Source organism: Eschrichtius robustus, chromosome 2, assembly GCF_028021215.1.
Source record: "Eschrichtius robustus isolate mEscRob2 chromosome 2, mEscRob2.pri, whole genome shotgun sequence".
Classification (NCBI taxonomy): Eukaryota; Metazoa; Chordata; class Mammalia; order Artiodactyla; family Eschrichtiidae; genus Eschrichtius; species Eschrichtius robustus.
Genome location: NC_090825.1, coordinates 30510213 through 30535052, shown reverse-complemented (window position 1 = coordinate 30535052; position 24840 = coordinate 30510213). Strand labels below are relative to the sequence as shown.

At 37.6% G+C, this 24840-nt stretch overlaps 1 protein-coding gene and 1 pseudogene across 9 annotated transcripts in view; both read left to right on the top strand.

Annotated features, from left to right (window-relative positions):
- Positions 1–2071: 2071 nt before the first annotated feature.
- The window catches only part of CPLANE1 (ciliogenesis and planar polarity effector complex subunit 1), a 129853-nt gene continuing 107084 nt past the window's right edge, over positions 2072–24840 (top strand). For 7 of the 9 annotated variants that reach the window (XR_011073066.1, XM_068535248.1, XM_068535250.1 and 4 more), the window contains exons 1-15: positions 2072–2191; positions 8151–8277; positions 9307–9442; positions 9561–9680; positions 10081–10313; positions 12097–12203; positions 13664–13820; positions 14249–14352; positions 15818–16000; positions 18206–18455; positions 18616–18771; positions 18945–19714; positions 20253–20461; positions 20660–20740; positions 23892–24056. Coding sequence is in view for 8 of the 9 variants with exons in the window: in XM_068535248.1 (XP_068391349.1) it covers positions 8197–8277; positions 9307–9442; positions 9561–9680; positions 10081–10313; positions 12097–12203; positions 13664–13820; positions 14249–14352; positions 15818–16000; positions 18206–18455; positions 18616–18771; positions 18945–19714; positions 20253–20461; positions 20660–20740; positions 23892–24056 (2752 nt within the window). In the remaining variant the exon portion in view is untranslated. Of the gene's footprint in view, positions 2192–3898; positions 4042–8150; positions 8278–9306; positions 9443–9560; positions 9681–10080; positions 10314–12096; positions 12204–13663; positions 13821–14248; positions 14353–15817; positions 16001–18205; positions 18456–18615; positions 18772–18944; positions 19715–20252; positions 20462–20659; positions 20741–23891; positions 24057–24840 lie in introns of all 9 variants that reach the window. The other 2 variants (XM_068535246.1, XM_068535253.1) reach the window with 2 other exon arrangements.
- On the top strand, positions 5594–6136 carry LOC137756130 (large ribosomal subunit protein uL22-like; annotated as a pseudogene).

The following is a 24840-nucleotide window of genomic DNA, read 5'->3' as shown; positions in this document are numbered from 1 at the left end:
AGCATTTGTCGCTAATGGCTACCATATTGGACAAAGCAGACGCAGAACATTTTCATCATCACAGAAATTTCTACCAGATAGCATTGCTTTAGAGAGAAAGTCTATGATCTGTCCTGGTTGCAGTACTTCCTAAGAACTGGTTATTGAAATCATTCCTTAGATTCTGTGGGATACTCCACAATCCCTACAATAAATTCCTTCTCTTGCTCAAGCTAGTTAGATTTGATTTTACTATCTGCTACCTAAAGGACCTAGGTTATTATATATCTTGCACTATAACTATGAAACACCAAATCTGATGGGGGAATTCTCGGGCTTATTTCTATTTCACTTTACTCAGACTTTCACATGGTTGACCTCTCCTTCCTAGACTCTTCCCTCCTAGGCTTTCATGCTTTCCTGACACCACTTTTTTGGTTCTCTTCACCCCTCTGATGCTCTCATAAGAAGTGGTCTTCTCCATTAAACCCTTATTCATCAATATATATTAAAGAGAGGGGACCTTTACAAAAGTGCAGGGCAGGCTGATGGAGAGACAGATGGTTAGGTTACATGTTCTACATCTACAGTTCTCCCATTGGGCTTCTGAACCATGACTCTAACTGCTCACCTGCAAGTCCACAGGCACCACAAAATGAATGTGCTTCAAATTGAACTATTCCTTGTTGAAAACCTAGCTTAGATACTTCTGACCTGCCCATTTCCCAGGGAGAAAAAAATGTGCTCTGTGCATATTGCTATCATGAAATTTATCACTGCACTGTAATTTAAGTGTCTATGAATCTCTTTTGAATAGGAACAGCATCGTCTTCCTCTCTTTACACCTAGCATCATGTTTGACACATGACACATAATAGGCATCCAATAATTTCTATTTTAGCCAACTGTAGGCATTCCCATGAAATTCTAAAGAATAAATGTGCACAACAGTCAACTCCAGAATTGCACCAATACCTCTAGGTCTGATGGCCACACAGCAAAGTCAGCCACAGTTATCCTATTGTTATCACATCTTAAGACCTAGAAATGGGAACAAAATTGTGGGAATAAGTTAGGATTTCTTTGTTCTGCTTCAGACTTCTTGGGCTAACTCTAGCAAGATTTATGTAAGATGTTTGTGATTTGAGTAGCCTTGGACCACTTCAGTTCTATAACCTTTGACATAAATGGTGCTAAGTGGTCATTATCCCATCTGCCACTTATCCCACACCGAGACACAGGGAGAGTTGTGATTTACCATGCTGTGGGAAGTCCTCCTGCCCAGTACCCTTTGCTTGCCAAGATAAACCAATCTGATAACGATATCTTTCCATTTGAGAGGGCTGAGCGATTTACTCAGCAGAACATACCTAGCCTAGCCATAGGTAACAAGCCAAAATGCCTTCAAACACCAGGCCAGTGACATCAGTGAGTTAAGAGGAGGGCGGCTAGGGAACAGAAAGCTTGCCCCTGTCTAAGGCATACAAAGTTAAGCTACAGAAAAATGCTTTTCCGGACCAAATATAGATCTCGAGCTACGTGTTCTTGCCCCCTGTTTCCAGTCCGTGCGCAGGAGCAGGACAGGAGCGAAAACAGTGCTGTAAATAAACAGAAGTCACTAGGAGTTGTGAGTACAGAAACGCTTTCCTTAGCGCTTTAAGTTGCCCACTTGATCCGTGGAGGGAAGTGTACAACCCGTTCATTCTCAGGTCTCTGGAGGTCTCCACTGGGGTGCTAACATCCCGTGATTTACATCTTAGTCGGTTACTAAACGGTTTCCTGTAGAACGCCGCGCATCGCCTGGGCACTCAAAAGGCGTGTGTCCGAGGAACGCACGGGGAAGGTGAACACAGAAGGACCCGCGGAAGCTGAGGAGGAGACCGGGAACGGGAGGAGGAGCGGCCGAGCGGAGGGGACGCGGGACCGCTGAGAAGAAGGGGCGGGGGGAAACCCGAGGAGACCAAGAGGAGAAGAGGAGGGAGGAGCACGTCCAGCTTCCCGCCCGCGCTCCCGGCCGGCTCGGGGCAGGCGCACTGGCGGCGGTCTCTCGCGTCCCCTCCTCCCACCTCCGCCGTCGCCAGGGCGCAGGCTCGCGTCTGCGCCGGCGGCTGGGCCCTCGGCAGTCACTGTCCGGTCCCTGCGCCGCGCTGCCGGTTTCGCCTTCTGCCTCCCCGCGCTTCCCGCTCCCCGGACGGGCCGGACCTTGGCGGAGGTAACTGCCCGCAGATTCCTGCCCCTCACGGCCCCAGCCTCCTCCCCAGGCTGTCCGGCCCGCGGCGTCCTTGGGCTCCTCCGTCCCCCTCACCCCCTCGAGTCTTGCGCGCCCGCGACCTCCCCAGCCCCGCCATCCCCCGCCGCACCCAGCCCCCTCGTCCCCCAGCTTCCCCGGAGTCGTCCTCCGGCCGCCGCACCCTCAGCCTGACGGAGGCTCGGCGGCTCCGAGGGGCCCGGGTCGCCCTCCGGATGGCTGGGAACGACGTCCGTTTCGGGCCAGACCTCGGCCCCGCACCGGGGTCCTCCAGCTCCCGCCCTGTCCCGGGTGGGCACCGCGGTGGCACCTCTCGGGGCAGAGGGCGGCGCTGCCCCGCAGGGTCGGGTAGGGAATCTCAGAGGGGTCCCCTGGGACCTGTGCGAAGTGGGGAAGCTCCTATGTTTGACCTTAGTGGGTGATAAATTGAGCACGGAGGAATGGACGCGATTTCTTAGACTCGTCTGTGGTGGAAACCACAGAACAACTTGGATTATTCTCTCTCTCTCTTGTTTTTTTTTTTATTGAGCGGAGTTCCCTGAGCTATACAGTAGGTCCTTGTTGGTTATCCATTTTAAATATAGCAGTGTGTACGTGTCAATTGGATTCTCTTGAAACTGCTTTCGCCAATGTGTTTTAAATAAAGGTACTTTGGAGGGGGGGTAGACTTAACATGTTTCTCCTCCTCACATATTTTGTGAGTGTGATCGAGCTTACTTTTATCTCTTTCTTCCATTAACTAATTTGACTTGTTTCGTGATGTTTATTAGTATCCATCCGTACGTAGCATTATTGTTTTGAGTGCCATTTCGGTATGAGGCAGAAATAACCTTTGCTATATAACAGGTGATTTTCAGAGTTGTAAAAGATTGAAGACCATCCATCATCAAATTCTACTGGGCTCTGTCTTTACATCTTGAAATTATTAGCTATCTTTTTATCCTTTCCTTTTTTTTTTTTTTTTGGCCTCCTGGCATGGGGGATCTTAGTTCCGTGAGCAGGGATGGAACCCGTGCCCCTTACAGTGGAAGCACCAAGTCTTAGCCACTGAACCGCCAGGGAAGTCCCTATCCTTTACATTTTAATTGACAAACTAATAAGGATGTAAAGGGAGTATTTTAAAGCAAATCCCTGGCATAAATACTTAAGTATAGACAGAATCTCTCATATCTGGGAGAGGTGAGGTTCTAAAAAAAAAAAATAATAGAATTACCACACACCACCAATCTCATTCCTCTTTCTTTTTGACATCCACCCCCCCCCCCATTGTGTGTCTGCTTCCTCACTTTGAAACAACAAGATGTTCCAGGTTCTTCTGGTTCCTTTCCTACCCCAGCCCTGAAATCACCGGGTTTTCCTAGGAGCTCTGGTTCCTCCTACTGAAGAATGGTATTTAGAAACTGAGATCTGGGTGTTAACTTTGCTCATGGTTACTGGGGTGTTGTTGCTTCTAGGCCCTTTTAGAGGACAGAGCTAGAAATCATGATTTTTATACTGTACCTCCAATTCTAATCCAGCCCCTTAGGGCTCTTCCTTACCTTTCCCTGTTCTATAATTGTTTCCCCTTTCTTCCACAATGAAGATGCTAGCTCTCGTCAGTATATTGTTGACCCTTGAACAAGACAGGTTTGAACTGTGTGGGTCCACTTATACTTGGATTTTTTTCAATAGTAAATACTACAGTACTACAAGATCCACAGTTGGTTGAATCCTTGGGTACAAAGGAACTGCAGGTACAGAGGGCTGACTATAAATTATACTTGGATTTTCAACTGCACAGAGGATCAGTGCCCCTAACCCCGGAGTTGTTCAAGGTCAGTTGCACGCTGATTTGCTCAATCCTACAATACACAGAAAATCGCTTCATAATTTCTATACTCACATCCCTAGGAAAAATAAACCTACTAAAAAGAATTTGAGGTTTGTTTGTAGTTCTTTTTATTTTTAGTTTGAGAGTATATAGTCAAAATACTGTCGTAAAAGTTGCTTGAATTAATCCTTTTTCTCTTCAGTGTGGTTTTTAAATTTTATTTTATTTATTTCTCTTTGTATTAAGTTTTAGTTCCCCCCTATTCTTCTTTTAATTAACATAATTCCAAAACTCAAAACTATACAGAGGACTTCCCGGATGGCGCAGTGGTTAAGAATCCTCCTGCCAATGCAGGGGACACAGGTTCGATTCCTGGTCCGGGAAGATCCCACATGCCGCGGAGCAACTAAGCCCGTGCACCACAGCTACTGAGCCTCTCTCTTTATATGTGTGTGTGTGTGTGTGTGTGTGTGTGTGTGTGTGTGTGTGTGTATCTCCTTTTCTCCGTACACATACGTATACATCATTTATCCTATAGAGTTTCTTACATTCTGAATTTGGTTGATTTTATTCTCCTGGTGTGTTTAATATGTTCCTTCATTCTCTTTATTTCTTGTCAGCTGGTAGTTTGATTCAGACACAGATTCAGGTTCAGTTTTTAATTTTCTGTCTTTGTAAGAATATTTCATAGATGGTGTGTGTACTTCCTGTCTACAAAGCATCATATCACAGGGAATATAATGTCTATTTGTGTCACTGTTAGTAATTTTAAGATTGATTAGTGGCAGCCGCATAGTACAGGGAGATCAGCTCGATGCTTTGTGACCACCTAGAGGGGTGGGATAGGGAGGGTGGGGGGGGGACGCAAGATGGAGGAGATTTGGGGATATATGTATATGTATAGCTGATTCACTTTGTTATAAAGCAGAAACTAACACACCATTGTAAAACAGTTATACTCCAATAAAGATGTTAAAAAAAAAAGATTCATTAGTGGGTTTAGGGCATGTCAGTCCACTTGTTACAGAGTTCCCCATCTACTTTCACCTAATAGTTTTAGCAGCCACTGATACTATTGACTAGATCTGTTATTTCATTGGGAGTTGCAAATGATGCTTTTCTAATGCCATTATTCCTCTTGCATTTGGTTAGCGCCTTTTAAAGAATTTATTTAATTTATAATTTTAATATTTATATTTAAAAATTTAAAAGTAAATATTTGAAATTATTTATTTAAAATAAATTATTTAAAAATAAAGTGTCTAAGGAAGTAGTCATCTGGAATATTACGGTTCTGAGGAATTGAAAAACAACGTTACAGTATAAAATATGAGGATGGTTAGCATCTTAATAGGTCATTCTGTGCTGTATTTGAATAGTCTTTCATTTAAAGCTTATTTTATTTTAAAAAATTCAGCTATTATTAAAGATGGCATTAATAATACCAAATAAATTCAGTTTTTTTGGACTTCATAAACTAAATAGAATTAGGAAGATAGAATTTTTTTAAAAAAAGAAAGAATAAGGGTATAAGTGGTCTGAAGTGACCTCTAAAAATGGTTCGCTATTCACTTGACCCAGAAAACCCCACAAAATCATGCAAATCAAGAGGTTCAAATCTTTGTGTTCACTTTAAGAACACTCAGGAAACTGCCCAGGCCATTAAGGGTATGCATATCCGAAAACCCACCAAGCGTCTGAAGGATGTTACTTTAAAGAAGCAATGTGTGCCATTCCGTTGTTACAGTGGTGGAGTTGGTAGGTGTGCCCAGGCCAAACAGTGGGGCTGGATGCAGGCTTGGTGACCCAAAAAGAGTGTTGAATTTTTACTGCAGATGCTCAAAAATGCTGAACTTAAGGGCTTAGATGTAGATTCTCTGGTCATTGAGCACATCCAGGTGAACAAAGCCCCCAAGATGTGGCACAGGATTTACAGAGCTCATAGTTGGATCAACCCATACATGAGCTCTTCCTGCCACATTGAGATGATCCTTACTGAAAAAGAACAGATTGTTCCTAAACCAGAAGAGGAGGTTGCACAGAAGAAAAAGATATCCCAGAAGAAACTGAAGAAACAAAAACTTACGGCCCGGGAATAAATGCCACACAAAAAAAATGTAAATAAAAGTAAAAAAAAAAAAAAAAAAAAAAAAAAGGAATAAGGCTGTGATTAAATACAATCCAGGCCAGTGACCAAATGCCATCATTGTTCAAGATTTCACAATATTAAAAATTTTGAAAAGACTCAATTTGGAACAGGCACAAACTTACACGAAAATTGGAAATAGAGTACAAAGAACTTTTTTTCATGAACCATTTGAGAGTGACAACTGATGTTCTCTTACCCCTGAATGTTTTAGTATCTACTTTCTACAGACAAGGACATTCACCTACATAACTGCAAGACAACCATCAAAATCAGAAAATTAACATTCATCTATTACAACCATCTAATCCTCAGTTTTTCTTCCTATTCAGGTTTTTCCAATTGTCCCATATTGTCCTTTATAGTGAAAGGATAAAATTTACAATTACTGACTGCATTTAGTTGTCAAGTTTCCCGTTTGGAACAAGTTCCTCAATCTTTTTAAAACTTTCATAAACTTGAAACTGTTGAAGGTTACAGATCAGTTATTTTGTAAAATGTCCCTCAGTTTGGGTTTGCCTGATATTTCCTTGTGATTAGATTCAGGTTGTGTTCCTTTGTACATATGTCACAGAGATGTTTTTCTCATTTTAACTATTAGGTGGCACGTGATTTCCATTTGTCCCATTCTGATAATTTTCATTTTGATCACTAGACAAAATGGAATCTGCCTGGTTTCTTCATTGTAAACTTACTTTTTCTCTTTTGTAATTAATGAGTATTTTATAGGGAGATATTTTGAAACAATGTAAATATAGCATTTTTCATCAAATGTTCAATTTATTAATTTGCTAATTTATAATTACATGGATTCATGGTTTCCTATTTTATTCCATGGATTTTATTTTTTATTTATTATTTTAAAATATTTATTTATTTTTATTATTTTGGCTGCGCCAGGTCTTAGTTGCGGCACGCGGGATCTTTAGTTGTGGCATGCGAACTCTTAAGTTGTGGCATGCATGCGGGATCTAGTTCCCTGACCAGGGACTGAAACTGGGCCCCCTGCATTGGGAGCGTGGAGTCTTACCCGCTGGACCACCAGGGAAGTCCCTATTCCATGGATTTTAAATCCATTAATATAATTGTTTTGATGCTCAAATTGTCCTCAGTTTGGTCTATGGGATCCCTTTCATTATGGCTTCTGTGTCCTCACTGTGCCTGGCTCCAATACACTGTGCCAGGCTCTTCCACTGCGTGAACATCCTCCCAAGATTCACTCAAGAATGGACCATTCACCCAAGATTATGCTTCCCTCACCCAAATAGGGCTCTGACAAACTGTTCATGGCCTCTACCACAACTATCCCCACAACCAGCATGGGGACTTGCTGGGCATCTTTACTTCATATCATCTCAGGGCTTCATTTTTACGTCAACTAGTTTGGACTTTCTTACAGCTCTGTGACTTAGGGCAGTTTGACTGTTTATGTGGTGGTTGAAGCCTTCAAGAGTGATTATTCCATAGAGTAAGGTAAAAGTTGTATTGCCTTATATGAGCTAGCCTTGGGAAGTGCATAGCATCACTTCCATTTTACTCTTGGTCAAAGTAGTCAAAAACCACCCAAATTCAAAGGATGAGGCATAGCCCAGAGCTCTCAATGAGAGGCGTATTGAAGTCATAGTGTAAGAAGAGCATATGGGCTGGGAGATATTTTTGTGGCCATCTTTGGAAAATACAACCTGCCACACTGAGAAAATCAAATCACATAGACACTATATTGTCAAGATGTTCTCCTAGTTCATGTTTATCTTCATAGTCTGAGAAATAGCTTGTCGAAAGCAAGTACATTTTGTCTGACTATTCAAGTTGAGACACTGAATAAATTGTCAGCATCTTACCTTAAAAAGAGTTAACTTGAGCTGATGAAAAAGTAATCTACTAAAACTTTATGAAAATTCTAAATTAAGATCCTCAGTGAGTATTACGGGCTATTATCATTTTTTTGTTTGTTTTGATTTTTACAGCATCTTGTGACTTTTGACTTATTTGGTCATTGATATCTCAGCAAGCATGGAGATAAGATTAGAAGTTTTGACTTCAACGAGTATCAAGCAGAAAAAACCCTGGCCACGAGTCTCCTGGTTGGGACAGGTAGGTTTTTCTTTAATCATACAATATCAGTTCTAATATGTGTTAACTGTGTGCTTTGCCTCTAAGATCAAAGAATGTTCTATGGCCTTCAAAAAATACCATATCATCTGTAGAAGGATCACCTGCCCACTGAACAGGGTTTTGTGTATTTGTGTGGTAACAGGCTGGCAGAGATGGGGAGGGAGCATCAGTCTTTCTGTGGTCTAATCAGAGTTGCCACCACTCTCATCACTCTCTTGCTCCTTTTCTCCATAAACTTGCTTAATCTTCTTCACAGTCCTCTGTTGCTTTGCTCTTGGAGACCTGGGATGATGTGTCATCCTCGCTCTCATCTGCTGTGCTCTCCTGGGAATGCTGGGACATAGTTTCTTCACCCTGCAAGTCCCGGTTTTTGAGATTGCACAGCCAGAAGACCTCTCTGCAATTGTTGAGGATGAGCATGGCTTTCACTCTGCAAACTAACAGCTATAGGGTCTTTTTGAGCAAAGGCACATGTTTGGTGAGTTTCGTGTCCTGGTGAATCTTGGAATGCCCACACAAGTGATGAAGCAGCGTGGTGTCCAACTGGAAGGTTTCCAGTAAGCTCAGATCATTTTCTCGATGTTTTCTAAAACTGAAGTCTAGGAGCAGCATGACACTGCTTCAGAAATGAGAAGCCATGTCTATTTTAATCTAAGTAAATAATTTAAAACTTACCCATACTACTGTTCAGATTGATGAGATAACAGCAGGTAACTCAGTTTAGGCTAGCAGAATTGGAAGACACTCCTATAATTTTAAACTCCAGAGAAATCTCAGTGCAACTATTAGGTCATCCTACCTAGTAATTCTAGTAAGAGTTACTTTAAGATAGAATGAAAAATCTTCAGGTTACAGAATCAACCTTATTGTTCATTTTATGATGTGTAGTACAAATATACAATCTTTCTTAAATGTCACTTTGTTTTCTTTTCTGGGATAACTTACTTAGGTAAGAGGCTGAATTAACTTCTGGCATCTCTTAAGTCTCTCACATGTTTCTTCTCTTAGGAAAATGAAGCTGTTTTTCTTTTGGATGATAAATTCATAAATGAAATTAATTTGCTATCAGGAAGGACAAAGAAGAAAATTCCCAGTCTTCAGCCTTTGTTGAAGGATGTTACAGTCCTAACAACGTCCAGTAATGGTTAAGTAGTACTGATATTTTCAGAAGGCTAGATTAACTGTATTTTTAAAAATAATTTTGGGAGTAATATTAAGGGAAATGTTAGATTATAAGTATTGTGTTTCCTTTTTGGAAGCAGATGCCTGGCTGGCTGGGGTACTTGCTACAGGGGAGCTTTTCCTCTGGAACAAAGATCAAGATTGTTTGAAAACTATACAAGCAACTGAAAAGCCTAAAGAAATGATTAAAGCTGCAGTAGGTGGGAGTTTTTTATTTGTTTAAATTGGTTTAACTTGATATATAGGAGAAAAGAAATATATCTCTGTGTAAATATATATATCTGTGTATATATATATTTTTCCTTATATCTGTAAGTATTTTTTTGTTGTTGTTTATTTGTGACAGTTAGGTTCATCTTGAAGAAGAAAAATCTGGCATGCCTAACATATCTGTGATAACAGTGGGTTCCTAATATCACATATGAGTACATGATAAATGTTATTATAATTTTTACTTTTAGTTTATTACTAGTGCCTTAGTTTTACATTCTGAATGGAAACATCATTTAGGTTCCTTATTGTCAGAATAGATAAAATTTGTACTTTTTTGTGGGAATTCAGACTTCAGAGGTTTAATTACTTTTTTTTGTTGTTTTCTAGCAAGCTCTTTGAGACTGTACTTGTATGTATCTGGCAATGGGAAAAGAGTTCTGCTTATAACTCCTTCTGGATGCATATTTCTTTGGGAACATTTGGAATTCAAGAATATCTTATCTTCTAAAAGCCCTTCATTGGTGGGCCAATGGTCCCAGATCATACCCGAAGAAGCAGTTCATTTGCCTTCCACTGAAGATAAAGAAGCTGTAGTGCATGCTGTTTTTATAAAAAATGAGGTAAAATCCAAATCAGACGGGGTATTATAGAAGTGGAGATCTCAGACTCTAAGAACAGACACCATCTGGGAAGCTGTTGAGCAGAGTGTGTAATGGCGTAGCTATATATCTCCAGTCATCATTAATTGTCATAGTAATGGTGAAATTATCACGGAAAAGGTATTTTTATATTTCTTGGTCACATTTTAAGAGATGTTTATTAAAAATGGTTTGAACTTAGAGCTTCCTAGTTATACTTTTCCCTAGTTTTAGAATATAACTAGTTCTGTAATAAAGAGAAAAACAAATATCGTATTTTAATGCATATATGTGGAATCTAGAAAAATGGTATAGACAATCTTATTTACAAAGCAGAAATAGAGACACAGATGTAGAGAACAAACGTATGGATACCAAGGGGGAAGGGGGTGGTGGGATGAATTGGGAGATTGGGATTGACATATATACACTTCTAAATATAAAATGATAACTAATGAGAACCTGTTGTATAGCACAGGGAACTCTACTTGGTGCTCTGTTGTGACCTAAATGGGAAGGAAATCCAAAAAAGAGGGGATATATGTATATATATGGCTGTTTCACTTTGCTCTACAGCAGAAACTGACACAGCAGTGTAAAGAAACTATACTCCCATAATAAATAAATAAATAAATAAATAAATAATTTGTTGAAAGGATTTAAAAAAAAGCTAGAATTAGTGATATTAAGTAAGCCATTTAATTCCCAGGAAATAACACGTTCATTAACTAAAAGCATTCAGAATAGCTGCATGGTACTCTTTGTATGTATGGACCAACATTTTATTACCCAATCTACTGTTGTTAGAAATTGCATTTTGAACTTCTGTTGTTTTCCTCCACCCCCATGGGTAGTGCCCTAATTTAAATAATACGTAACTATAGGGACTTCCCTGGTGGTCCAGTGGCTAAGAATCCGCCTTCCAATGCAGGGGACGTGGGTTCGATCCCTGGTCCCACATACTGCAGGGCAACTAAGTCCAAGAGCCACAGTTACTGAGCCTGTGCTCTCTAGAGTCCACGAGCCACAACTAGAGAAAAGCCCGCACGCTGCAATGAAGATCCGCATGCCACAACTAGGGCCCAACACAGCCAAATAAATAAAATAAATAAATAATAGGTAACTGTAAAAGAAGAGAAAAATGAATATATTAGAATATTTCCAGTTATAGCCAGAGTAAAGGCAGTGTTTTCTTAAGAGAGTAAACTGCACCTTGATTTCCCATTTGAGATATGCCTGTGGCTCAGAAATTAATTACTTAGTCTTTAGCTTAATGTTAAGCTACATGTTAAGAATAAAAATATGAGCAGGCTCTTGATATGTTTCATTTATTTTATTTGTGATGAGAAATAATGTGGGGGTTTTTTGTTGTTGTTTGGTTGGTTTTTTTTTTTTGCTGTTCTTTCAGGGATTAGTTTATTTTATTTATAGTTTAATTAGTTTATTTTATTTTTTTTCCTTGTTGGTTATTTATTTTAAACATAGCAGTGTGTACATGTGAATCCCAAACCTCCTAACTATTCCTCATCCCCACCCTTACCCCCTGGTAACCATAAATTCGTTCTCTAAGTCTGTGAGTCTGTTTCTGTTTTGTAAATAAGTTCATTTGTGTCATTTTCTTTTTTTTTTTTTGATTCCGCATATAAGCTATATCATACGATATTTCTCTTTCTTTGTCTGACTTCACTCAGTATGGCAATCTCTAGGTCCTCTTGATTTATTTTCAGATTAATTATATACTAAAGTATATTAAATTTATCTACAGTTATTTGGAGACTGCTGCTTGTGTTCATTTACTTTCTATTCCGGGGAATGCCTGAAGTTAACATTTCTAGCAATTCGGTGGCATGAAAATGTATTTACATCTATAAGGTGAGGTAAATGTTTCCTTCTTCCTTGTTTTCTATCTGTTTTTTTTTTTTTTTTTTTTTTGGCTGCTCCATGCAGCATGTGGGTTCTTAGTTCCCCTATCAGGGATTGAACCTGTGCCCCCTGCATTGGAAGCATGGAGTCTTAACCACTGGACCGCCAGGGAGGTCTCTCTATCCCTTTTAAAACATTGTTATCTTTTGGCCGATAAATATGCAATAAGATTAGTAAGTGAAATGTGAATATCAACTTCTGAGGCTTTACAAATTCTTTCTTCCTGTAAGTATTGTTCTGTTTCTTTACTTTTCATTTTGAATGTCTATTATAGAAAGTTTCTCTTGTTTTTATTTTGTTTCCCTTCTTGGAATCAAGAACACATAAAAGGTAAGGCAGACAGACTATGGTCTTACTTGTCTTAAGACTATAAAAATAACTCCTTTGAAAAGTAATTCAATTGAATTTTTTTTAAATAAATTTATTTATTTATTTGTTTATTTTTGGCTGTGTTGGGTCTTTGTTGCTGCACATGGGCTTTCTCTAGTGGCAGCGAGCAGGGGCTACTCTTCGTTGTGGTGCACGGGTTTCTCATTGCAGTCGCTTCTCTTGTGGAGCATGGGCTCTAGGCCTGCGGACTTCAGTGGTTGTGGCTCACAGGCTCTAGAGTGCAGGCTCAGTAGTTGGTGGCGCACAGGCTTAGTTGCTCCGCGGCACGTGGGACCTTCCCAGACCAGGGCTCGAACTCGTGTCCCCTGCTGTGGCAGGCGGATTCTTAACCACTGTGCCACCAGGGAAGTTCCAATTCAATTGAATTTTGAAAAGGAAATAACTTGAGTTTACTACTGTACCTTTTAAATGCTCAAGTATTTTTTCAATTAAAAGTAATTTTATTTATTTTAAGAAGCCCAATGAAATAGAAAGAATGCATTAAAAGCATATAATGACTAAGATTTAGTAAAATAGTGAGGTTTTTTGTTTTTTTCTGTTTATTTTCTTTATTTTTTATGCTAGCAGTACTTTATTTGGGTGTAATTTATATACAGTAAAGTGAACAAATCTTAAATGTACAACTAGGTGGACTTCGATAAATACACATATGCCTGTAACCATCCTCATATCAAATATAGAACATTGCCACTATCCTAAAAATCCCCTCTTCTCACCTATTTAATACCTGTAAAAATGTTTGTAATAATGTAGAAATATGTGTATCTAAACTTTTAGTGGATGCAGATGTGTTTGGGGCTGGCTACAGAACATGCCATTATTAACAAAACTCTGATATGGACCTTGTTTAACTAGCAATTACTCTTTTGTGCCCTGGATGAAACTTGTGAACAGTTGCTACGAGACCCCAAATATATGTGCACATGTATGAATTTAGTTGGACCCTTTAATTTTTTGTAATGAAGTATATATTAATTTAAAAGTTACTATACTTTGTTTTCAATTATTTCACTACTTAGATCATTGACATACCATGTTCAGTGGGCACAACAAGATTGCCTTCTGTGCAGTCTGATTCCTAAATGTGAATCAGTAAAGTCAAGAGGAGCTCTAATTTCTGCATTTTCAAGAGATGGCATTACCCTGGCAGTAACTCTTAATCAGAAAGACCCAAAGGTCAGTAAACGTAATCTGTCTTGGAAGTAACCTGTAAAACAGAGAGTTTAGTTCAGTTTTGGGATTTTTTTCCCCCAGAGTATAGTTTTGTTTCTTAATATTACTTTATATTCTTTAAATTGGTGTTTTCTGATCCACCTCGACATTGTAAATTGGTAAAGTTATTTACATTAGCTGCCGTAATTTTCAGAATTTGGCCTTCAGAGGTGAAAAGAGGATAATGGAAAAGGAAGAAAGAAGGGCAAAGTGGTAACTGATATTCTTAAAATGTAGTATAAAAGAGAGAAAAGTTATAGGTGGCCAGTATAAGTTATAGGTTGCCAGTTGGCAAAGACTAGGTAGTTCATTGATATAATAGATCTCTAGGTCTTCAGAATTATAAGTAAAATAATTTTAATGGTTTTTTTATCTTTTTTTTTTCTTTCTAGGCAACTCAGGTATTATTTATAAACACACTGAATTTTGTTACACTCTGTGGTAGCCTTAAAGGATGTAGTAATAAGAATCCTGTGGTTCCAGCTACACTTATCAGGTAAGGGTTCTTTTGTATTTCTAAATAGTGTTTTCATTTTCTTTTTTAATAGTTTAATAAGTTTAAGGCATTGATAATTCAGTAGGTATCTAAATAGATGTTTAGATAGATGATGCAACTTTCAGCATTTGTGCTTGATAGATTCTAAAAATTGCTTTGTATAAGGAAAGGCTTAAATACTTTAAGAAAGGGTGGACGATACATGAACACATTTTCGTTTCTCTTTTATTTCTTTCTATGTTATCTTGGGAGGAGTGGAATTATGACTGGGTAGAGAAATACTGGGCTAAGTTAGAGAGGCTGAAATGAAAAAACCTGGGTTGGGAAGACCATTATATACTCAGGCTGAGGTGTTTCTAGCTTTTTAAACAAAGTTAGCATTCTCTGCATACGGGTGGTTAGTACCATAAGCAGTGATTTTGGATGGCACATGGACCTATGAAGGATTATAGAGTAGGAAAATTTCCTCTTGGATCCTCCTAATTTCCTATTCTGAATTGTTTTCTCTGCTGCTCTCTGAATTTCCAAAGTTTTCAGGTTCATCCAGCCTTGCCTTTTTATTTTCTTTCTCTCCCCAAAATTTCCTTTCTAGAAGTACTACTAGTCTCAGTTCAGTGGTCTGTTTGACTCAGGGTGTCCATCATTCACATGAGGAGGAGCTACTTTTTGTCTCCATGAAAGAAACATTAATATTATCAGATAGTTAAGGAGTAGTAAAGATGGCTTTGGGAAGAGAGAGTCTGCTACTGAGTGGAGCTCTGGCAGGCTGCAGAGAAGACAGGCGTGGTATTGACCTTCAAATCTACCAGTAGATCTTAGTTTTGGACACCAGTAGGATTAGAAGTTGTTCTAATTATAATGTAAGTGACAGAAACTTTACTTTGTTAGGTCGTATTTTCATCTTATGATTTGCTTATGAATCTAAGTAAATTTCTAATTGGTATGTTGTATGGAGTAGATGTTTATGAGCAAACTCCTTTTTTCTTACCTTTTTTTCTGGGAAGTAAAATACACGAAATGTATGTGACATTTGCCTATTATTCATTCTTTTTTTTTTTTTTTAAAGTATTTGTTTATTTATTTATTTATGGCTGTGTTGGGTCTTCGTTTCTGTGCGAGGGCTTTCTCTAGTTGCGGCAAGCGGGGGCCACTCTTCATCGCGGTGCGCGGGCCTCTCACTATCGCGGCCTCTCTTGTTGCGGAGCACAGGCTCCAGACGCGCAGGCTCAGTAATTGTGGCTCACGGGCCCAACTGCTCTGCGGCATGTGGGATCTTCCCAGACCAGGGCTCGAACCCGTGTCCCCTGCATTGGCAGGCAGATTCTCAACCACTGCGCCACCAGGGAAGCCCCTATTCATTCTTTTGACCTTATTTTTTGAAGCGTCTCACCCCTTCTTGGCCATTATAAATTGTCAAAGACATTGTAGAGAGTCCTTTCTAAACATATTGTCTTGCTTTTTCTAGGTCCTACTGGATAGGTGATATCAGCTGGACTCATGATAGTCTTTTTCTGGCTTGTGTGTTAAAACGTGGCTCCCTGATTTTATTGACCTGCCAAGGTGAATTGCTAACGTTAATTACATTTGGTTGCTCTATAGAATTTGGGCCAGCAGAATTTATTCCTCTTCACCCACTAATAACATATAGGTGAGACATTTGAATTGTTTTAATTTATTTACAGAAGTTGTTCTCTTTTGGTATTACTTTACTGTGTATTTTTTTAATATAACTTCATCTTTCAAATTGTCTTATTCTTTCTTTGAGCCTGTCATCTCAATATCTGCTTCTTATTTATACTTTTCTTCTGTTTCTTTTTGTGGCTTAATCCTGGTGAAAATTTGACATTGTGACTATGTAAGTATATGTTTTTTTGTTTTTGTTTTTGTTTTTGTTTTTTGTTTTTTTGTTTTTAACATCTTTATTGGAGTATAACTGCTTTACAATGGTGTGTTAGTTTCTGCTTTATAACAAAGTGAATCAGTTATACATATACATATGTTCCCATATCTCTTCTCTCTTGCATCTCCCTCCCTCCCGCCCTCCCTATCCCACACCTTATGTAAGTATATGTTATTTAAATATTCAATAGCACTAAAAAAAGTAACTTCTTTGATATAAAAATTAATAGAAGTGTGATATATCTTTTATTGTTTCAAAAGCAGAACACTTAGGTAAAAATTAACTTGGCATGTGTATCTACTTTTCTCCCAGAGGGAAAAAGGAGAAAAGTTGTTGGAAATGGGTAGTAGACTTTAGAAATTAGCCATATTTTAATTTTTAATTGTGAAATCATGAAGTATTTTGGCTTTGGAGTCAGAACAAGATTCAAACCTTGGTTCTTCTACTTATTAGTTGTGTGACTTTGGGTAAGTTATTTATTCTTAAGACTCTGTTTCTTTTACTGTGAAATGAAGATGACAGTAATTGTCTCTTAGAGTTGAGGGAATGAAGTAAGCTGATAAATAATTATAAATTGCTTTAACACAGTTCTGGCATAAAATAAGTGCTCAGTAAATATTTGCTGTTATTGATGTTGATATTATTGTATATGGCTAGACACATATAGACACCTATTTACAAATCAAAAGCATTGGAAAAGGTCTTTGAAACTAATCCATTCCCTTTGCTGTATAGAAAAGAAACTGAGGAAGGATGTGTCCTTGATTATATTTAGCAAAAAGTTTTGCTTAATTTTTAGCAATAGAAAATTCTAATGGAAAAACTTGTCACCTCGTGCAGTGAAAGTGTTTTTCCTTATTTCTTATGGTCTGATTCATAATTGACTTAAATTTCCTCACATTTTCCTTTAAAATTAGTATTTAGGGCCTTTCAAAATGGATTGCTCAAAAAAAAAAATGGATTGCTCTTTTTGATTACAAAAGTAATACATATTCATTGTTTTAAAAAAACTTAAAAATCAAATGTTACAAAACTAAATAATGTAGAAAGTGAGACTTGTAATCCTATTCCTCAGAGATAACAATTATTAGCATTTTAGTGTGTTGTCCTCTAAATTTAAAAATTTTATATAACATTTATAACAATATTAGTTTCTTTTTTAAGGCAAAATAAATTATATGATATGTGTTGTTTACTATTTTGCTTTTTTGATGTAACAGTATGTCATACATCTTTCCATGGAGTCACTTTTTAATGGTTTTATAAATTTCGCAGCATGTACATTCTAAAACCAATCTTCTATTGTGGATCATTTGGCTAATAAAATCTATATTTGATTAGTTTCCTAACCAGAAAAAAAATTATATTTTCATTATTCTCTTTATATTTATAAAGCTCCAAAGTTAATAATCAGTGATACTAAGTAATCAGAATCAGGTACACCACCATAACAGTAAATAACTACACTTATGTGGAAACTCAGTCAGATTTAATCTTAAGCTGATAAAATTATACTTATCACCATCCTCTCCAAATGTCCTCTGTTTCTTTTCTTTCTCCTCCTTAATAACAAATATACTCATAGCTCCTAATTATATTCTTATAAGTATATTTAAATAGATAGTAAGAAGGAAAGGTAAGTAACTCTTTAATAGTAAAAATGAACTGCCTCAATTAGTTTCTGAAAAAGGTTGTATAAAACTAGATTAAAAACAAGACAGAGTAAGTGCCACAACGCTGGGAAAATTTAAAAAAACACATAAACCTTGTATTATTTAATCACTTATGTTTTCCTCACAGATATATGCACATTTAATACTTTTGCATTTAATTTGCTTGCTTTTTCATCATTCTGGAACTTTTAATTGTTTTGTTTTTTCTTTGGAATAACATAATTGTTTCCTTTAAGATTTTTCTCTTACTAATTCTTGAATTTTGGTGTTTGTTTGCTAGACCACAGCAGTTTACACTTCAAGATTCAGATAATTCTGTAAATTCATCAGCTTCTGATAGTGACCCTATGAGACAGAGATTTTCTATAAAAGCACATTCACGGTTACCCTACCTCATTATTTCTGATGGATACATGGTCACAACCCTTCGATTTCTTGATAATCTGTCTCCATCAGTGCTCATGAGATCCCTTCTACTTGATTCAACACAGAGGCTTGAGAAAACATACCAAAGTGTGATGCTGTCTAAGGTATAGTGCTTTTCATTAGTAAAAGTTGACTTCTTAGTCCTTTCAGATTTAAAACTGTACTGACAGCCTTGGATTGTATACAGTTATCTATAGATGTTTTAATTGTTTGTAGTACAATTATCGATAAAATTTTGCTCTGGAAATCTTTTTTCTTCTATAGCCAAAAGGCCAAGGGCTGAACTTGCAATCACTGGATTCCCTAAGATCTAGCTTGTTAAAACACCACGGAAATGAAAATTTAGCTGATTCTACTGTTCCCAGATTCTTGCAGGCAGAAGAAACAATGAAGTTAAATGAAAAAACAGCAGATTTGCAGGTACTTAGTAACAATGTTTTATTTACTTTGAACAGTTACGTATTGACTTTATTCCAAGAAATATATTTTCTTTTTCTTTTATTAAAGGGAAGAGAAATTTGAGAGCACTAAAGTGATTCTACTTGTAAGGAATCAAATGATATTAAGTATAATTTTTTTCACTCATGTTTTAGGATTTTGAAGCCGAAGAAACTAATGAAGGCGAACATTTTCCAAACAACTTATTCTCTTTTTGGAACCAAAAGAATGATCTATTGTTTAGTAGTGCCAAAGGAGGAAGATTGGAATTTGCTTCTATGTTTGATACCATACATGCAAAAGATAATACTGAGGAGACGGATAAAACTGTTACAGAACTGTATTCTGTCCAGAAAAATCTTCTTGCAGCATGGACTATAGGAATTTCCAAAAATGTGACAGAAAAAAATTTAATGTTAAATTACACAGTAGTTTGTATCACTCATTTTTTGTACATTCTTCAATTTATAAAATGTCCTTTCCCCAAACTTGATCTTTTTTTAAGCAAGAGCCCAAGACATAATGCATGGGTACTTTGTATCTTTCAACTTTTTCATCAGTGTTTATCAATCCAGTACTGGGATATGAGATACAGACAAGATGTAGGACATTTGGTAAAGCTGACCTCAAATACTATAAAGCTTTTGCTGACACAGCAACAACAGAATCAGTTATTCTCAAAGAAGCTTTTAGCCTGTTTTCATTTACTTAGAATGGTAGCTGATCATTTAAATGGCATATACAGTCTTCAACCAGAAGTTATTTCAGCATCAACTGATGGAAGTAGAACAGCAAAGCAAGACTCATTGGTGGTACCCATTTTTCAAATGTTTCAAGATAGTGGTGCTCGGAAGAACTGGTCTTGGAATTCATCTTTCAAGATTCGTCCTCAAGTATTAAATTTTGTTCAACAGCCAGGACACAGGTATAATGACTTTACTATTAGGAGACCATCAGCTTTATAGATTTTTCAAAATTGAGATATAATTCCCACACTGTAAAATTCCCCATTTTAAAGTGTACAGTTCAGTGATCTTTAGTATAGTCACAGGCTTGTAGAACTATTAGCACAAATTCCAGAATATTTTTATCACCCTCAAAAGAAACCTTCTACGCATTAGCACGCAGCATTATAGATTTTATGTTATAGGATTTATGCCAAATATTATTCAACACATATATTTTATTAGTCTTGGGCATCCATGATACTGTTGAAGGATTTTGGTTTAGATAAGCACTATAGAAAATTGACCACAGGTACATAAAGCATTTATGAAAGTTTTAAAAATATGCATTTTTTGATCAGTGGACTTTGGGCTATATTTAAATCTGATCAGTTTGTATACATGTTATTACCTCAGTGAAGAATACATGCAGAAAAAAAAAGGCTAATGTGGAGGCTATACTCCTTCTTATCCTTAGTCTGAAATTTGATTTTTATGATTACCTAATTTTGTGTGCAGATTGATTGTTCTCTGGAGAGTATTGTACAGAAAATCTTTATGGTATCAAACACGATTAAATCAAAGAGTTCCTGAAGATGACATACAGTTAACTGAAAAGATGACACGTGAAGCATCTACTGTCAAGTCCCTGTTATGTCATATACAGGCTAAATTGCAGACTGCTGGAGTTGGCTTGAACCAGACCTTAGAACTTAAATCTATCAATGGTCAGTATCTTATAAACAATTTCTAACTCCAGGAATAAGTGATATAGTTAGTTGGACTTTGATTTTATTAATTGGTTGCAATTATTTGCTTTTCAAAATAATTTCTAGCGGAGCTGTATCCACTAAATTTTAAAATAAGTACATGTTTATAAAGTAATTTAATTAACCAGCACTAATTTTTGGTTAAAAACTTTGTAGGGGAAGAGTGTTTCCTATTAGGATCATATGAAAAGTCTGTTCAACTATGGAAGAAAGCTCTTCAAGAAACCCAAGAGAAAGGTAGGGGAGTGTTAAAAAATAATATTTGCCATAATATTGGTAGGACCATATTTTAGCATGCTGTTGAGCTTAAAAATTATTTCAGATTTCTGAGTGCTCATAGTTTCTTAATGCTCAAATAGAATACATATTGTCAGTACCTTTACTGTCAGAAATAGTTATTTAAAATTATTCTTAGTCTTGGAAATTGTAACACCAAGAATTTTTTCTGTTATCCATAAATAAGGCTCCTCTGTCCTTTTTTTGGTTAGTGATGGAACCTGTGATTGATTGTTGATAGGGAAAAAAATGAGACTTAATCCCAAATTTTAAAAAAATATATTTTGTCATTTAGTGGACTGCAAGTATCTAAACGAGAAACTATGGGTCAGATAATTTGTCACCTTATTACAGACTTACAGAAACATGGAGCTAAGGCTCTCTGCCCTTAAGTAATTTAACTTTAAGTATTTCCCGTGGGACCTCCCTGGTAGCGCAGTGGTTAAGAATCCGCCTGCCAGTGCAGGGGACACAGGTTCGAGCCCTGGTCCGGGAAGATCCCACATGCCATGGGGCAACTGGACCCGTGTGCCACAACTACCGAGCCTGCGTGCTACAACTACGGAAGCCTGCACACCTAGAGCCCATTCTCTGCAACAAAGAGAAACCCATGTACTGCAATGAAGAGCAGCCCCCGCTCACTGCAACTAGAGAAAGCCCGCGCGCAGCGACCAAGACCCAATGCAGCCAAAAATAAAATAAGATTAAAAAATTTAAAAAAAGAAAGAATTTCCTGTGAGTTAGACTTATTATGGGCTACATGGAGTTTTTTTTTTAATATTTATTTATTTGGCTGCATTGGGTTTTGGTTGCGGCACGCAGGATCTTCATTGTAGCACACGGGCTTCACTCTAGTTGTGGCACTCAGGCTCTGGAGCGCATGGGCTCAGTAGTTGCGTTTTGCAGGCTCAGAAGTTGCGGTGTGCAGGCTTAGTTGCCCCGTGACATGTGGGATCTTAGTTCCCCGACCAGGGTTTGAACCTGTGTCCGCTGCATTGGAAGGCGGTTTCTTAACCACTGGACCAACAGGGAAGGTCTCCTACATGGAGTTTTTGATGAGAATCTAGGGGTGTGGATTCTAGAAACTGGTGATAGCTTTTATGATATAGGGCTGAGGGTATGAGTAAGATGACAGAGGTTCTCAGCTAGTGACCTTGGAGCTATCCTTGACTGCAACTACTACCTGGTCAGGTTTGGCCAATTATTAAATCTATTTTCTGACTGATGTGGCTTTGTATGTTTCATTAATTTATCTACTTAACTGGTATTTATTGAGGGCCTGCTATGTGTATTAGGCAATAGGAATAACTGAAATAAACAAGATTACCCTAAAGTTGCCCACAATCTGGAGGAGAGATCACATAAACAACTAGCATGTTTCTAATTATGTTTTATGGTAGGTGCCGGGAAAGCACACAGTCTGAGCTGGAGTGCAAACATCAGTCTGGGGAAAACCTGGAGGAGCTGACGTTTAAAATTGAGTGAAAATTGTCCAATTGAAGGAGTGGGAATGGTTTAACAAAGGATATAGCATTCCTAAAGCAAGAAGGCATGAGAAACCATGGCAGTTTGGTAAACTGCAGGTAGTTTTAACAGGACCAGATTATTTGAAATATGTGTGTAATATTGAGGATAGGGTGGTGAGTGCTAAAGTGAGAGGTAGAGAACAGATGATAAAGGAAGATATTCTGCAGTGCCATGGGATTAAGATTTTATCCTGAAGACAGTGGGGTCAGTTAAGATACTTTATGTAAGAAAGAACTTTTCGAATAAACATAGGCCATTTGGAAAGATCACTTTAGTACATTATGGAGGGCCATTTGTAGGAATGTGGTGTAGAGATGTGGGTTTTACCTAGAAGCAAGACAGTTAGTTGAGGAGGTCCTGAACCAAAGCAACGTCAAGAGTACTGGAGGACAGAAGTCACATTTGTCAGATATTTAAGAGGTTTGATCAATTGGACTTGAGTAGAGAAAGAAGTCTAATGTAGTTCTCAGATTCGGGGATTGTCCAACTGGATGAAGAAGAGTGGCATTCAAGGTGATAAGTTCTCATGAAGAAAAGTTTTCATAATGAGTCTCATTGTAGACCTTTTCATTTAATTTCATTTCCAGCTGTATCCATTTGGTATGGTTTCTTGTAATGGAGACTGAAAATAACTGGCTCCAACAAGAAAGAAGTTTATTTCTCCTTCTTAGGAAAGGAGGCCAGAAGTTGATAGTCTGGGGCTGATTCGGTGTTTCTGTGGTCTCATCAAGGACTCATGCTCCTTTAGCTTTTCTACACCATCATCCTTAGTGTGTTGCTTCCAGTCTTAAGGCCATTACATGAGTTAAGATGGGTGCTGAAGTCCCAGGTATCATGTACATAATCCAGTTAACAGAAAGGAGGAAGGCAGGAAGGGCAAGAAAGGGTGTACCTCCTAGCTGAGTTACCTCTCTTTAAGCAGCTTTTCTAGCAGTTCTGTACAATATTATCTCTTGGTTCAGAACTTGTCATATTTTCACATGGCCACATCTAGCAAGAAATTGTGATCTGGGTGCATTGTAACCTCAGATAAATTAGAATTCTTTTACTCAGAAAGAATAGATAAGGAGCAGGCAGCCAGCAGTCTCAGTCCTAAGCACCCTTCAGATGTTTGAAGGCAGTGGTCAGGGGCTCCTATCTTATTGGATAGTGTTTCTTCTCCTTTGGAAAGTCTCTTTGACTGTCTGTTTGATATTTGTATGATTTCTTGTGTGGTTTTTAAAAAATTTTTATTTTTAGCATGTTCCCTTCTGTTTCATACCATGTGTACTTGAGATAGATGTCGTTAGTGGACCTTAGTACTGAGATGAGGAGGATGTGCACCTCTCTTTGGATAAATTCTTAGTCATCCTAGGGCCTGATCAAAGAAAATAAAATTGTTCAGAACTTAAAATGAAAAGGAACAAAATATTGCTTACCTGTTTTTTATTAAAGTATAAAACAGGTACAGAAAAGTTCACATAACATGAATGTACAGCTTGATGAATTTTTATAAACTGAACATTCCTGTCTACCCAGCACCCAGATCAAGAACATTACCTAGCTAACATGTTTTTAATGTAAGTGTAATTCTTCCCTGTTTAAGGAGGAAGAAGGATATGTTTTCTTCAGATACGCTATTATCTTTCCCTTTTGTACTGCCACCTCTATAATTATAATTTAAATGATGCTCAAGGATTATGTGATCAGCTAGTAAGAGAAATACTGATATGGTCCCACCTACCTGTAAAAGAAAATGAAGATTGTTCAGGTATGCTTTTCAAAAATCAGTATGTTTAATGTTAGTAATTTGTATTTATAAGTGTAAATATGAAATTGCTTATACATAAAAGTTGGTTGCTCTGCCCTATTGTGGTAAATTTTGGACTGTCAGCTTCTCAGCAAGGATCATGTTTTTGTTTGTTTTTAATCTTTGGGTCTCTAGGCTTAGCAGTAATTGCCTGCTGAACTGATATAATTGTCTCACAGCCCTATTTGTTAGACGTAATATTAGGTACCCAAGTACCTTTCCTTGATATGTTCATATTTTCTTTAATGGTTGCTTAAGGTTGTTCAGTAAAGTGATGAAAATCACTTTCTGAGGTATTCTGAGTCTTTTTAAAATTGCTTAATAGGCTGCAGAATATTTGGATTGTCCTTTTTAAAAGAGGTATATTTAAATTAAGCAGTAACCAGAGTAAAAGATATATATGAATGAACACATAATATAGTTATAATGGTTATACGGTCGTAGACCATTAGATGTATACTATGCGTATGAATGTGTCAGAAAGGCTTAATATATCAGAACTTTCTAAATGGAGTTCATGACTCTAATGGAGTTTTGTTTGTTTGTTTTGTTTTTTTTTCTAATAACTGATTATTTATTGGTTTAGAACATAATTTTACTGGTGGAAAATAGTGATCAAAAGAAGTTAGTTTACAAAGGCTTCTAAAAATAGTTTGAGAAGTGGGGCCCATCTCTTACATAAAACCCTTTCTTTGATTTTCACTGGTTTATCAGAACAGTATTAGTTTCTTTGGCTTCAGCCACT